General features: G+C 42.7%; 1 protein-coding gene across 2 annotated transcripts in view; it reads right to left on the bottom strand.

Moving 5' to 3' along the window:
* Positions 1 to 9,853, bottom strand: part of LOC134344387 (tomoregulin-1-like) — a 304,218-nt gene extending 294,365 nt beyond the window's left edge. The window contains exons 1-2 of one of the 2 annotated variants that reach the window (XM_063044092.1): positions 9,757 to 9,853; positions 8,543 to 8,954 (exon numbers count right to left, since the gene is read on the bottom strand). In XM_063044092.1, coding sequence (XP_062900162.1) covers positions 8,543 to 8,858 — 316 coding nt within the window. In that variant the 5' untranslated portion in view covers positions 8,859 to 8,954; positions 9,757 to 9,853. Of the gene's footprint in view, positions 1 to 8,542; positions 9,269 to 9,756 lie in introns of those variants that run through there. The other variant, XM_063044091.1, reaches the window with a different exon arrangement.
* Between the last annotated feature and the right edge of the window lie 6,094 nt (positions 9,854 to 15,947).

The following is a 15,947-nucleotide window of genomic DNA, read 5'->3' on the forward strand; positions in this document are numbered from 1 at the left end:
AAATTGGCAGTCAAATAGGATTAGACAGATTGTATTTATTTGTTTATTTATTGAGATACAGCATGGAGTAGGCCCTCTCAGCTCTTGGAGCTGCGCAGCCCAGCAAACCCAATTTAACCTTAGCCTAATCACAGGACAACTTACAGTTACCAATTAACCTATCAACCAGTACATCTCTGGACTGAGGCAGGAAATTGGAGCACCTAGAGAAAACTGATGCAGTCACGGGGGGAACGTACAAGCTCCTTACAGGCAGTGGCAGGATAATAGCTATTAATCTATTTAGTTTAATAGCTAGCACTAGTTGAGATACAAGGAACTCATTTGTTCATTTGTTCAAGGATGAAATAAGCAATAAATTTTATAAACATGAGACATCCTACGGATGCTGAAAATCTGCAGCAACACACTCAAAATGCTGGAGGAACTCAGGAGGCCAGGCAACATCTTTGAAAATGAATAAACAGTCGACACTCAGGCCAAGACCCTTCATCAGGACTGGGAGGTAAAAAGGTAAAATAAAATTACCAGAAGTTGGAGAAGTTCATGTGGATGCCATTAGGTTGGAGACTACCTAGATGGAATATGAGGTGTTATTCTTCCCAGAAGAGGAGGCCATAGACCGACATATCAAAACAGGAATATGGACTGGAATTAAATTGGTTGGTCAGTCGGAAATTCCCCTTTTTGCAGATGGAGCCTCCGGTAATTATTCCCCTCCCCACTTCCCTTTTCTTACCTCTTCTCCTCGCCTGCCTATCACTTCCTCATGGTGCCTCTCCTCCTTTCCTTTCACCCATGATCCAATCTCTTCACCTATGAAATTCCTTCTTCTCTATCCCTTTGCCTTTTCCACTTATCTTCTCCCAGCTTCTTACTTCATCCCCCTCCCCCATCCACTTGGCTTCATCTATCACCTTCCAACTTGTCCTCCTTCTCCTCCCCCTACCTTCTTATTCTGGTATCTCCCCCTTCCTTTCCAGTCCTGATGAAGGGTCTCAACCTGAAGCATATCAACTGTTAATTCATTTCCATAGATGCTGCCTGACCTGCTGGGTTCCTCCAGCACTTGTGAGTGTTGCAATAAATTTTATAAGGGCTAGGATTTACCTTGAGAGTACAATGGGCATGGAGTGGTGCATTCTGTTTCTTCAATAATCAACAAAATGAACTATAACTGCGAAAATAAAATACTGAGATAATGGAAATCATACATTAAAAACTGGCAAATATTCAGTAGTTCAGGCAATATCTGTGGAAAGATAGAAGCAGGACTACCACTTCAGATTGATGATAGGCCAATGACCTAAAACATTAACTGTTTCTCCCAAGATCTGCTCGTTGTTCTGAATGGCTTGCTTCATCTGGATAAAGTCACATGATGGCATTTCAAACTATGCCAAACAGAGGACCATGTGCACTTACTACTCAAGACAGTATTGCATGCAAAGGATTTCATTATGAGTAGAGCTGGCCTAACAGCCAGACACTTCATTCACCCATGTAGAGTCCAACTAAAATGAATTTAGGAGAATCGAAAGGAAAAAAAAATTGCAATCATGTATTGTCATTGTTTCCAATCTACTTTATTGTAGTCCTTGCACTTATTTGTCTATTTGCACTGCACTTTCTCTGTACCATACTTAGGTATGAAATTGTCTATCTGGATGGCACACAAACAAAAGCTTTTTCATTGTACCTTAGTACATGAGACAATAATAAACAAACTACAACCAATTCCAATTCCAATCATGGTTACTGTTGTAGAGTAGGGAACAGAGCTCCCAGCAGAGCACTGAAAGCAATCTGATACTGAGGCAATCATTTACTGTGCCTATAAAAAGTATTCACCACCCCCCCACACCCAAAGTTTTCATTTTTATTGTTTTTTGACTTTGAATCACAGTGGATTTAATTTGGCTTTTTGACACTGATCAACAGAAAAAGACTCCTTCATACTAAAGTGAAAACCAATCTCTACAAAGTGATCTAAATCAATTTCAAATATAAAACACAAAATGACACACCAAATCATCACTGGTGCAGCCAAATGATTTTCGAAGTCACATAATTAGTTAAATGGAGAACTGTTTTTGGAGACCTGTGTGCGGTCAAGGTGTTTCAATTGATTGAAATGAAAATACACCTGTATCTGGAAGGTCCAAATGCTGGTGAGTCAGTGTCCTGACAAATCTACACCAAGAAGGTAAAAGAGCACTCCAAGCAACTCCATGAAAAGGTTATTGAAAAGCACAAGTCTGGAGATGAATAGAAGAAAATTTCTAAGTTACTCAATATCCCTCAGAGAATAGTTAAGTCAATCATCAAGAAATAGAAAGAATATGGCACAGCTGTCAATCTGCCTAGATTAGGCCATCCTCAAAAACTGAGTGACAGTGCAAGAAGGGGACTAGTGAAGGAGGCCGCCAAGAGACTTCTCACAACTCTGGGGGAGTTACAAGCTTCAGTGGCTGAGATGAGAGAGACGACGCATACAACAAATGTTGCCCAGGTGCTTCACCAGTCACAGCTTTATGGGAAAGTGGCAAAGAAAAGGCCACTTGAGAAAAAAAACTCACATGAAATCTCCACTAGAGTTTACCAGAAGGCATGTGGGAGACTCTGAAGTTAGCTGGAAGAAGGCCCTATGGTCTGATGCAACCAAAATTGAGCTTTTTGGCCATCAGACTAAATGTTATGTTGACGCCGCACATAATCAAAAACACGCGATCCTTACCGTGAAGTGCGGTAGTGGCTGCATCATGCTGTGGGGATGCTTTTCTGCAGCAGGTCCTGGAAGGCTTGTGAAGGTAGAGGGTAAAATGAATGCAGCAAAATACAGGGAAATCCTGGTGGAAAACCTGACGCAGTCTGCAAGAGAACAACGACTTGAAGGAAGACTTGTTTTCCAGCAAGACAATGACCCCAAGCATAAAGCTAAAGCTACACAGGAATGGCTTAAAACAACAAAGTTAATGTCCTGGAGTCACAGAGTCAGAGTCCAGATCTCAATCCACTTGAGAATTTGTGGCTGGACTTGAAAAGGGCTGGTCACTCACAATCCCCATACAACCTGACAGAAGTTGAACAGATTGCAGTGTCCAAATGTGCAAAGCTGATAGAGACCTATCCACACAGACTCAAGTCTGTATTTGCTGCCAAAAGTGCATCTACTAAATACTAACTTGAAGGGGGTGAATATTTATGCAATTGCTTTGTGTTTAATAATTGTAATACATTTGGACCAATTTGCAGAAATTTGTTTTCACTTTGACATGAAAGAGTCTTTTTCTGTTGATCAGTGTCAAAAAAGAAAAAGTAAATCCATTGTGACTCAATGTTGTAAAACTTCCAAGGGGGAGTAAATACTTTTTATAGGCACTGTATCTGTGTCACTGATTGAGGATAAATAATGGCCAACAGACTGGAGAAATCTATCCTGCCGAGGAATCATTTTACACCAGCAGTTAGAACACCCATGCCTATGGTTAAACATCTCAATATAAATTTTCATTTATTGAAATTTATATTGGAATACCAGTCCAGAAAGAGCAGCCCTGGGGCTTTTGGAAATAACCTTATTGCTTAGACCTAAAACTAAGAATGAAAACTTGTTATAATTCTAAGTCTAAGTTCAGATGAAGAGTCTCAGACTGAAAGACCTAAAAAAGGGTCTTAGACTGAAAGACTGAAAAAACATTGATTGTTCACTTCCCTCCATAGATGCTACCTGACTTGCTGAGTTCCTTCCGCATTTTGTGTGTGTTACACAACATACAAACAGAATTATAACTTTTTTCCGACTCTAAATGGACGAATCCTTTTCCTAAACTGTGTTCAAGAAATTGGTTTTCAATTTGCCATCAAAGTGTTTGCTTACCAACTCTGGAAAACTGAAGTCCAAGACATAAATTGCTTGAGATGATTGAGAAGCAGTTTGAAGGATGAAAAATTTTGCTGTTTCAGGGGTGGACCTTCTTTTGCCTCTAAACTTCTCATTTCAGCCTTCATTTCGTCAGTAGAGACTATCACCACAAACTCTCTCTTAATTTTCTTCACTTTCCTCACTTGCAGAGCCCAGTCAGTTCAGATTAGCAACATTTCCTCCACAATCTCCTTCAGCACAGGTGCACCACAAGCTGTGTGCTTAGCCTCCTGCTCCACTCTCTTTATACTTATTACTGTGAGGCTAAGCACAGCTGTAAGTGTCATGGTCCAGATCAGGGTCCCTTTAAATTTACCTTGTTTATGTTACAATCCAGACCGTTGATTCCCTGTTTTCCCATGTCCCTTGGCTTTGGAGATAAGAGGCAATTAACGCTCGGCTGAACCGGTAGTTTATAGTTTCCGGCTTTCAGCCGTTCGGCGCGGGAGCATCTGCAAAGTCATCAAAGGTACAGTGTGCCGATGTCATCTGGCCGGAGCAAGCCTAGTCTCTGCCGAAGCGAGTGCCGGTAATTCGCCTCTCCTCACCGGAGCAACCCTATCCAGTTACCTCACCGAAGCGAGCCTGCAAAGTTTCCTCACCGAGGTGGGTCCGTCAGTTAACCTGCCAGAGGGAATCAAGAACCGCTGTCTACTGTTCCCAGGCCGAGTCGAGAGCTTGCCACTACCCGAAGGTTCCAAGTCAAGTCCTGGCTCCGACAGCATTCAAGTTCCAAGTCAAGTCCTGGCTCCGACGGCATTCAAGTTCCAAGTCAAGTCCTGTCTCTGGCAGCATTCAAGTTCCAAGTCAGGTCCTGGCTTCGGCGACATTCAAGCACCAAGTCAAGTCCTGTCCCTGGTGGCATTCAAGCACCAAGTCAAGTCCTGGTCCTGGCAGCTTGCCAGTTCCAAGTCAAGTTCTGGCCCTGGCGGTCTGTGATTCCTGTCCTACCCACCACCCTTCTGAATCCCTTCTCTGCCCCTCTCACCTCTAGCCCTTGTCTGCAGACCTCGCCTGCACTTCGGTCTAGTTCTATTGCCGGAGCTAGATAGGTACTGTCTGGTGTGCTTTCATGTTGGTCTTGTCCTGTCCTTGCCTCCGTGGGGTAAGTCAGACTGTCTTGCCGTTGCCCCGCGAGGGGTCATGAGTTCCAGCCCTATGTCCTGTACCCAAGGAGGGGTCCCGGCTCTCTGTTCTGTGTGTGAGTCCCGGCTCTATGCCCTGCACGCAAGGAGGGGTCCCGACTCGGTGTTCTGTGTATGTGTCTATGGTTCCGTGTATCTGCTCTCCCGAGACCTAGGCTCTGTTTTCCATGTTCCTCCTCTCCCTAGCCCATGTCATGTCCATGCCTGGTTCTGGGGTCCGAGCCCGAGGCAAGACCCAGGTACTGGATCCTTGCCCAGTCTCGGGCCCGGAGTCCATACCCTAGCCTCTTCATGTCTCCTCCAGTTCTGGGAGCTGATTCCGAGTCCAAGCCCAGACCCTTGGTCCCGACCTAGTCGTAGTCCTGAATCCTTGTCCAGTTCGCTATTTCCTGCTCCTGCCTAGCTCTCCTGATATCGAACAATAAACTAAATCTAAGTAACCTCACAAGATGTGTCTTGCATTTGGGTCCACCCTTGCTCCCAGTGCCCCCTGCCACTGTGACAGAAAGGTCATCTTCAAGTTTGGTGATGACACCACTGTCACTGGCCGAATCGAAGATGGTGACAAATCAGCATTTAGCGGGGAGATTGAAAATCTGGCTGAGTGGTACCACAACAACAACCTCTCACTCAATGTCAGCCAGACCAAGGAGCTGATTACTGACTTCAGGAGGAGGAAGCGGGATGAACATGAGCCAGTCCTCATTGGGGGATCAGAGGTGGGAAGGGTCAGCAACTTTATATTCCATGGTATTATCATTTCAGAGGCTCTGTCTTGGGGCCAGCATAGATGTACCATTACAAAGAAAGCACAACAATGTCTCTATTTACATAGAAGACTGCAAAGATTTGGCATGTCATTTAAAACTCTGATGAAATTCTATAGATGTGTGGTGGACAGCATATTGATTGGATGCATCATGGCTTGGTATGGAAAAACCAACATCATTGAATGGAAAAGCCTAGAAAATGTACTGGATTTGGCCCAGTCCATCCTGGGTAATGCCCTCCCCAGCACTGAGCACATCTACATGGAGTGCTGTCACAGGAAAGCAACATCCATTTTCAAGGTTCACCGCCATCCAGGCCATGCTGTCTTCTCACTGCTGCCACCAGAAAGAAGGTACAGAAACCTCAGAATCCACACCACCAAGTTCACCACACCACACAACACCAATTATTACCCATCAGGCTCTTGAACCTGAGGGATAACCTCTCTCAACCTCACTCACCCCATCACTGAACTGTTCGCACAACCTATGCCCTCACTTTTAAGGACTCTTCATCTCATGTTCTTGATATTTTTTTTTCTTTTGGTAATTGCGCAGTTTGTTGTCTTTTACACATTAATTGTTTGCCCATCCTGGTGGGGGCAGTCTTTCATTGATTCTATCATGTTTCTTGTACTTACTGCACTTGTCTGCAAGAAAATGAACCTCAGGGTTGGCATATGGTGACATTTCTGTACTTTGATACTAAATTTACTTTGAACTTTACATACCTATGTGTGGTTTCTTCTCCTTTCTTAAAATCAGAACCTGGTTACTAGTCCAACTAATTTGCCCTGAATTCAGAACTATGAAAATCCTTCCTACTTCTACCTCCTCGCCCTTCTCAATTAATGGCACAATACAAAAAAAACTTTTAAAACTCAAACTTGATGTCATCTATCCACTCCTTCCTGATTCACTCTCTCTTTGTTTCCTACTTCCGGCTTGGTAATAACCTGGGTTTCTTAATTACAACGTATACCAAATTCATACAGAATTAATGCACTGCTGCAACTTTCTGATACAGTCTATCACTAAGTATTCATTACTAATTCATTAAAAAATGCATCTACCAGATCAGGATTGTCATAAGTACCTGAATCAATTTACTGAATGACTTGATTAAATGTCAATTTATTGGTCTATTGTTACTTTTCGAGAGAAAGATGGTTGAAGAAATAATGTATTCTTGGACTGTCTGCAAACAAAGTATATCAAAATTCATGAAGGATTTTCTATGGCAATTTTTAAAGTATCAATGGCAACGGATATCTACATCTAATCTGTATTCTTCCAATTTGTTATTTTCCTAGAGAGGTGTGGGGTATTTACATCATGAAAGATGTGAGCAAAGCATCCGGAGATAGATTACGACTCAGATGATCTAGCAGTACGATAAGGCATGAATTGGTTTAAGGGCGGAAGCAGAAGCTGGCATCCAATGCCGAGAAAGGTTTACGAAAAGTTATTGAACTGGAGTTGAACTACAGTTTTATTTGTTTTCAGCAATCCCTGCCTCTAAGACAAATGCATTAGTAAATGATAGAAGTTCAGCTTCAAAACAATGTTCACTCGCAGCATGGCTTTCGAGGTTTGCATTTACTAACTCAACGGAATCTGGTGGGTTTAAAATATTTGCACTAATCGCGTGTGGAAACTAGACGCTATACATTTCATTAGCATGTCATTGTCGCTTAACATGGTTCTGTTCATTAGTCTACTTGCTTTAACACAGCAATCCCGTGTCTTCTCGAATATAAACTTAATTCTATGAGCATATCAAAAGCGTCAGCAAGAGCAATACACGTTAAATTGAACACATTATCAAGTCACGACTTTAGCACACAATACTCTGAACGATTTTTTCTTTGTATTTCTATTCCATTGATCCTTTAACAGCAGACAGCCGAAAGGGACTGTGTATAACCCCCATCTAGCTATCAATTGCATTGTCCCTCTCATCGTAACGATCACCTCACGACGGAGCTTGGGGGTGGGTGGAGAAAGGATCTTTAAAAAGGTTTGTGCGTAAAATTAACCAAAGAGGGGTCAACACAGAACTCGCTTATACTGTACTCTACAAATTGAAAAAATACAGATGCTAAAGTTGAACAACGTACAAGTGGAAAGTCCCTTTATGTAACTGCGTGTGATCACTGATCTATAAAATTCAAATGACAAGAAGTCAGTGACTGATGATTTCACCAAGATATACGACTTCACTATCAGGTACAAGCGAAAACCTCCGATAATGGTATCTGATCAGTGGACCATCCCAAGATTTCTTGCTCAGCCTCTTTGCTCCTCTTCGAACAAAAATAACCCCTTTTGTTAAATATTTAATAGTGTAGGTCACGTGAAGTCCTGGGGGATGCTCCATCTTTCAGTCTTATCGCCGGCCAAGGGACGGTTGGATATAATGGGGGGGGGTGGCATTCTCCTGGCGATTATAATGCACCTGCTACTCCCCTATGCAACATCCATTCAAAGGGCATGCTAATGCACCTCAGCAACATCAAGGCACCCAAGTGCTACATTCAATATGTCACCTTTCCCCAGGAGCCTACAATGCAAAAGACGCAGTGTTAAATCCAGATTTACATGTTGATCGTTTAACTAATTCCAATCGTCTTTGTCCTCGGACGCCGAGCTAAGTAAAGCAAAAACAAAATGTTGTTTCGCTCTCTTTGTGCCTCACCTACCTGAGCAGTTGGCTCCTCTGCCTTTGCCGTTCTGACACTCGGCGCTGGAGAGCGGGCTGGCAGGCAGTCCCGCGGGCAGGCTGCCGAGCAGCAGCACGGCGAACAACCACAGGCAACAACACACCGATGGTCCGGCTGATGCGCGCTGGGAAGGGGCGAGCAACTCTGACACCACCATGGCCGGAGCGGAGAAGAGCCGCTGACTGAAGGCGAACAAGCCCGCGGCGAATGTTCGGGGGTGGGAGAAGGGGACGCGGAACAGGCGGCGGCTCCTCCTCAGCCAACGGGAAGAATCGCTTGTCCCCGCACCATCCATCCCCTCCCGCTGCCTCTTCGCTTTCTCTCCGTGTTCAGGACACGCCGCTGCTCTTCAGAGCTAATTATTTCAAACAGCTCCTCGAACCTTCTCCCCCTGTTGAAGAAGACGCTAGTATAGAATGGTTCGGTCTCTTTCCCTTCCTCCCCTCACTCTGCCAGTGCCTCGGCCGCCGCTCTCGGTTATCCTGCCCTCCTCACAGGGGCGAATTCGGGGACTGAGCCACCGAAACAACAAAAGAGACGACGGGGCGGACGGGCGCATCACATGACCGCCGGGGTGGGGGGAGGGAGGGCGCACCAGTGGACACATTGACAGCCACTGAAACACCAGGCAACCCATCTCCATCTGCTTGGTTTAACTTCACACTCCGCGGTCCAGTGTCAGGAGATAACTCCGAACCACCCTCCATCACCCCATCCTCCGACTTTTCTGTGCAGCCGAGGCGCGCACACACACACGTAGATTACCAACCCTTCTCCCCACAAATGAAATGTTATTGTAAAACGTTAAGGGGTGGGTGAAGGGCAAGACAATAGGGGTACGATGGTGGTACAGGGATTAAGTTACCGGACATATAGCCCAGAGACCTTGACTAGGTCAGAGGACACAAGTTCAAATCCCTCCGTTACTTCGGAATTTAAATTCTATGCGGTCGACTCAGCAGCTCATTCTATGTGTGTGACCATCTCACGTCCCAAAATTGCTTTCTGCGAATGTACCCCTGTGAAACAATAGTGGATGTTGCTGACTAAGAGAATGGGACCCATGGATTACTCTGGTGGAAAGCGGCATCTGGCAATGGGCCAAATAGCTTCCTTCTACGTCTTAATAAGTATTGAAAAAAAAACAACTGAACAAATAGTAAACAAAAGTGAGAGTCTGAGCTCTATATTACCTTTACACTTCACCTAGGCGTGTAGAGGTTTGGCCAAAGATCCATTCACCGGTCTGAAACGACGCGATTAATAGTCACTAATCGAGGACCAAATCACTTTAGACAATGTGTTGAATTACCGAGTCAGTTTGCTTTTCAAAATATTTATGTGAAATCTCCCACATAGAAACTTGACTTGCAAGTCACGGTGCGCAATTCTTTACCCTTACGAGACCTTCCTTGCGCACATTTATCGTGCGGATCACAGGACAATCTTTGTAATGGACTCGGATTTTTAAACACGTAACTACTGCTAGTTTAGTTAGCTCCGTAGAGAAAGACGGTGGTAAATAAGGGGAAAAGAGAATTATGGCAGCCTGGGTGAGAATTTCGCTATCATGTACACGTCAATCTTCTCGTCGAAATTTACAATATTGCACGATGACATTATGGATTTACTCGATTTTTTCCGATATTTAGACATTTTAAAATCATGTCGCAGAAATAACTGGCAAGGAGCAGGCAAATATGGGGACCGCTCCCCAAGTTTAAACATACGGAAATATTCAACAGTCTGGTTCACGCCCTATCAGGCAATCAAAGGGAAATAGTTGTTCCAATTGTTGTAATAAACAGGGCAAATCTTATATAAATTCAGTGACTTCACTTGAAGTGAGCGAGACAAAGGGATGAGGATGGATGTACCGACTGCATGTCGGGCATACGAGAGATTCTAGCTTTGTTGATTTGGGTCATGCTGATTGAAAAACGGGGATGGTTTCCGATTCGTGTATTCCCGTCCCGTACTGAAAAGATGACACTCAAAGCACAAAATGTCTCCGCATGTTGTTGCCACCCTCTCTTTTCCACTCTAAGTTTCCTCCCCTTTATGCGAGTTGAGCAGGAGATTGATGAGCCGCGTCCCACGGATCCCCTCGCTCTCCGGTCGCACCGCAGGGCAATTCATTCGCCGTCCCCGCTGTCAAGGAAGAGGGAACTTGGTCTCAGGGTTCGATTTCACAACTACCCAAATACTGCGATCTGCAGTCAGATTTATAAAATGTGCACATTTTTAAATCTACCTGAAGGGAGCGTTAACAGGATCATCAAAGGGAATTAGGAATCAGGTATTTCAAAGGTTGATTATGTATTACCATCAAAAATAAATTATGATATCAGGTGATTGAAGGATTAGATTTCAAAACATTGCCAAAGGAGCAGTAATGGGGTCAGCACTTTTAACATTAACAGGGCAACAACTTGCATTATAAAATGTCATCAATAATCACAAATGTCCCAAAGTGCTGTTTACATAAACCACTGAAAATTAATGGACATATAGAAAAGTAGTAATTAAACGGCAGATCTTTTCCATTGGTTACAGTAATTCAAAACTAATCTCATTGGGTAGCGTATCCATTTTGTCAGAGGTTTTAAAGAAAGAGAGAAAGCGGAGAGGTTTACGGAAGAAAAGTCAGATTAAGGCCAAGGTTACTGAAGTTTCTCATCAACAATGGGATTAAGTTAGTGAAGCGCCCGAGGTGTGATAAGTGACCGTCTCAAAGAGTAATTATTAGATACTGTTGGGACGGGGAGAGGGGCGGGCAATTTTAAAGATTTAGACAAAGGCATTGAATTTGATGCATTGACAACGGAAACCACCGAAGATGGATGAAATCAGAAGCGAGGGACTCTTGAGATTTAGTGCAGGAGCAAATATACTGGAGCGGCCGAAATCTGAACCGACTGCAGAAAACGATGGAAATACTCAGCACGTCGTGTAGCATCTGCGGAAAGAGAAATAACCCTGGTCAATAATGCCTCATCAAAACAGCTTTATGAACCTTTTTATCACAATATAAGCACAGATCTGAACAAATGCAGCAGGTCCCTATGAAAACTGGAGTGCCAGAATAGAATATAAATAATGTGTAAGGACAGTACTGGGGTAGTCAAGTATGTAGGATGATTTGAGCTCAGGACAGGACAGAACAGACCAAACAGATTCACTGCACACCCTAATATATTGAACTTTTAACTACGTTGTTGATCACTGAACCAAGAAAAGAAACTAAGTTCAATTTGAACACAGTTATGAGGGTACGAGATGGTTCCTGTTATTGAGATGGTGGGCTCGTAAATTATAATAATATTTTGTCAAATAATGAACATAGAACATCAAACAGGAACAGGCCCTTCAGCCCATAATGCTGTGCCAAACTAAACTAATCCCTTCTGCTACAGCATGTCCATATCCTTAAATGTCCTGTACATTCAAATGCATATCTAAGGGCCTCTTGAACCACCCTATGTATTTGCCTCCAACATCACCCTAAGCAGTACATTCCAGGCACTCAGCACTCTCCGTATAAAAAAATGCCCAGCTCTCATCTTAAATGCACATCCTTAGCTTTGAATTTATTCCCCCTCACCTTAAATACATATCCTCTGGTATCAGACATTTCAGCTCTGGAAAAAGATAGTGGCTGCCTATTCTAACAATGCCTTTCATGAACAGTATCGCCTTCACTGTCAGGTTTGGTTACATAGAGGGGCTGGGGACCTGCTTCAGGGGGGCTGAGGTGTGCAACAAGAATTGGCTGAAGTGGACAGAAGTAAAACAGAAATTGGGACTTTGGGGGGGGGGCGCTACTTATCAATCACTGGGAAAGACCTGATCATCAGGTGTGAGGTGCTCTCAGGGGTGTATTGTGGCCTAGTCCCCGCTCCTCCAGCTTGGGAATCACACGTGCTGTCTACCATTTCATCCAGGGATCCAAGGTGGAGTGGGTCCTTGGACAACAGGTCAAATGTATACCCAATGTTGTCTTCACCCTGATGACCACCTTTGTGTGGGTTGCATCTGGCTGTGTGTGGAACCTAATTTATTTTTCATATATAATTCTCATTGTAATTTAGAGTTTTGTTACTATATGATGTACTGCAACATATTTCATAACATATGCTGGTGATATTAAACCTGATTCTGATAAATACATGGGCACTATGTGTTGAGGTTCTATTTGTCCCCAGTGTTGCCAAGATGGGTCTGGACATTGCCACCCTGCCTGTCCTTCATGAAAATGTTCTTCCGGCGCAAAACCTTTGATCACAATCCCATCAGATCCCAGTGTGGATCCCTGTGGAATACCACTAGTCACAGATCTCCAGCCAGAATAAATCCCATCAACCTCTACCCACAGCAGCAAGCCAATTCTGAATCAAAATCACCAACTCACTGAGGATCCCATACATCTTATTCTTCTGGGTGAGTCCCACCCTCATTCCACACCCACCCCCCCACCCGTGAGGGATCTTGTCTAACACCTTTCTAAAATCCATGTAGACAACATCGACCATAGCTCTACCTTCATCACTTCCTTGAAGCACTCCAGTTAGTAAGACATAATTTGCCTTGTAAAAAGCTGTGCAGATGGTCCAAAACTGAGACATGATCTTCCAAACACTCATAAATCCTATCCCTAAGAATCCCCTCCAGGAACTTCCCTGCCAATGACATGAGACTCCTCAGTGTAGTGTTTCCAGGATTATGTCTGTTTCCGTTTCTTGAATAATGGAAGAACATGAACTAATTGTCAATCTTCTGGGACTTCACATCTGGCTAGAGAAGACACTAAAATATTGGTCAAAGTCCCAGCAATCTGAACTCATGCCTCTTTCAATAACTGTCATAGTCATAGTCATTGTCATAGTCATACTTTATTGATCCCGAGCGAAACTGGTTTTCGTTACAGTTGCACCAAACAAGAATAGAGTATATAACTGGAGTATATCCCATCAGGTACTGGGTACTTTTCCAACTTATGGCTCTTTAAGAGACCCCACATGACCACCTCCTTTATCTCAAATTGGGCATTTCATACTCATATGATTTATCTGTTTATTGGTTACCTTAAGAAATCTGAGAGAAAAGTTCAAAGTTAATTTATTGTCAGAGTGCATATATGTTGCCATATACTGCCTTGAGATTCATTTTCTTTCAAGCATTTACCAGAAAAGAAGTAGAATTGAATTAATGAAAAACTATACACAAACGACGACTGACTAACAACCAATGTGCAAAAGAAGATAAACTTCAAATAAAGAAATATATAGTTGTGAGAACATGAGATGTAAAGAGTCCTTGAAGGTTACTCTAGGTTGTAGAATCGGTCCAGAGATGTGGTGATTTAAAGTTATCCATACCAGGGCAGGAGCTTGAAGGTTGTAAGGTAATAAATACTGTTGAGTCTGATGGAACAGGACCTAAGATTTCTGTACCTCCTGCTCAATGGCAGAGGTGGACAAGGCTTGGATGAAGTAGCTCTTTGATGATGGATTTTGCTTTCTTGTAGCAGCACTCCATGTAAATGTACTCAATGGTGGGGAGGGCTTTGCCTGTGATGGACTGGGCTCTACACACCATTTCCTGTTGTCTTTTTCATTTGTGTGCATTGGCATTTTAATTTCCATAGCAGGTTATGGTACAGCTGGTTAGGATGCTCTTTAGTGTACACCTATAGAAGTTATTGATGTAGAAATCAGAAAGCATAGGTCAGATATTACCCTGTTCATTATTTGATTTGCTTTGGGTGAATCAACAATAGGACAGCCCAGCAGTACAATTAGTGGCCTGATTATGTCATGTCAAAGTACTGAACTTGGACCTAAAGAAGCTGCTCAATCTATATTGTCTCCATTCTGGAATGCAAGGTCTCACAAAATTCTGATGTTGAACTGTAGTGTACCGACACTTATGTGCAAGTGCCTTCTGAGGCCTAGCCTTTGGTTGGTTCATGCAGTGATGAGCAACTAGGCCTTATATTTTATGCACACTTCTCAAATATTCACAACCAACCTACTCTGAGAATAAAAAAGCATCAACAATGAGATCCAGAAAAATGTGGATTGCTTCCTGTATCTCAGGAGCCACCTCTCAACAAAGGAAGGCATTAGTGATGAAATTCATCATTGGCTTAGACTACCACAGTCTTTGCCTATCTTGGGAAAAAAAGTGCATGAAGATCACTACCTAAGTCAATAAGGAGAGACTGCTCTGGAAACTGGAGCTATCAAAATATTATACTCCTTTAACATCAAAATTTGTTGCTGAATTGGAGTTTGATTTATTTCCTTAACCATTTTCTTTAACCAAGTCCAGACCTACAACATAACCAAGGTAGGTCACAGTGGCATGACCAAATTCACCTTTAGCTAAGTTAATAGTTAAGTTAGCTTTTGAAAGTCTTTCAAATAGTTTCTCCACCACAGTAATATGTGCTTCCCAAGTATCATTTCCTGTAACTAAATCATCAATATAAGCATCTGTATCTTTTAACCCATGAATCACAGAATTAATCATCCACTGGAAAGTACCTGGTGCATTCTTCATCCCAAAGGAAAGAACATTATATTCATATAACCCACATGGGGTTACAAAGGCAGAAATCTCTCTACCTCTATCCGTCAATGGAACACACCAATAACTTTTTAACGAATCAATCTTTGTAAGGAACTTTGTTCTTCCCACTTTATCCACACAATCATCCACTCTAAGGATTGGATATGCATTAGTTTTTCTCACAGCATTCACCTTCCTGTAATCTGTACAAAAACAATACTACTGTCTGGCTTAGGCACCAAACACACGGTGAACTCCAATTCAAATTAGAAGGTCTAATAATATTATTCTCTAACATATACTTAATTTCTTGTTCAGCAAGTTCACATTTTTCCATGTTCATCCGATATGGATGTTGCTTTATGGGTTTGGCATCTCTAACATCTACATCATGTGAAGCTACTGTGGTTCTTTTAGGAATGTCTGGAAATAAATCCCTATATTTAAAAATTAACTGCTTCATCTGCTCTCTCTGTTCTGGCTGTAAATGAGCTAATTTCTCATCAATATTTTCCAGAAATGTTGAGTTTCATAACCTGGCAGAAATAATGTTGGGTTTAAAATGAGTTTCAGATGAATCATCCATTAAGTTCCTAATGGGATCAAACTCATTATCATTGACCACAACAGTCATAGTAGCAGACTGTTTCTCATAATATGGTTTTATCATATTTATATGACAAACAGTGTTGGCCTTCTTTGATCTGGTGTTTTTACCACATAATCCACATCATTAACTTTAGATATAACCTCATAAGGACCATGAAATTTAGTTTGTAAAGGGTTCGTTTGCACTAGGAAAAGAACCAAC

The sequence above is a fragment of the Mobula hypostoma genome, chromosome 3 (assembly GCF_963921235.1).
Source record: "Mobula hypostoma chromosome 3, sMobHyp1.1, whole genome shotgun sequence".
NCBI lineage: Eukaryota > Metazoa > Chordata > Chondrichthyes > Myliobatiformes > Myliobatidae > Mobula > Mobula hypostoma.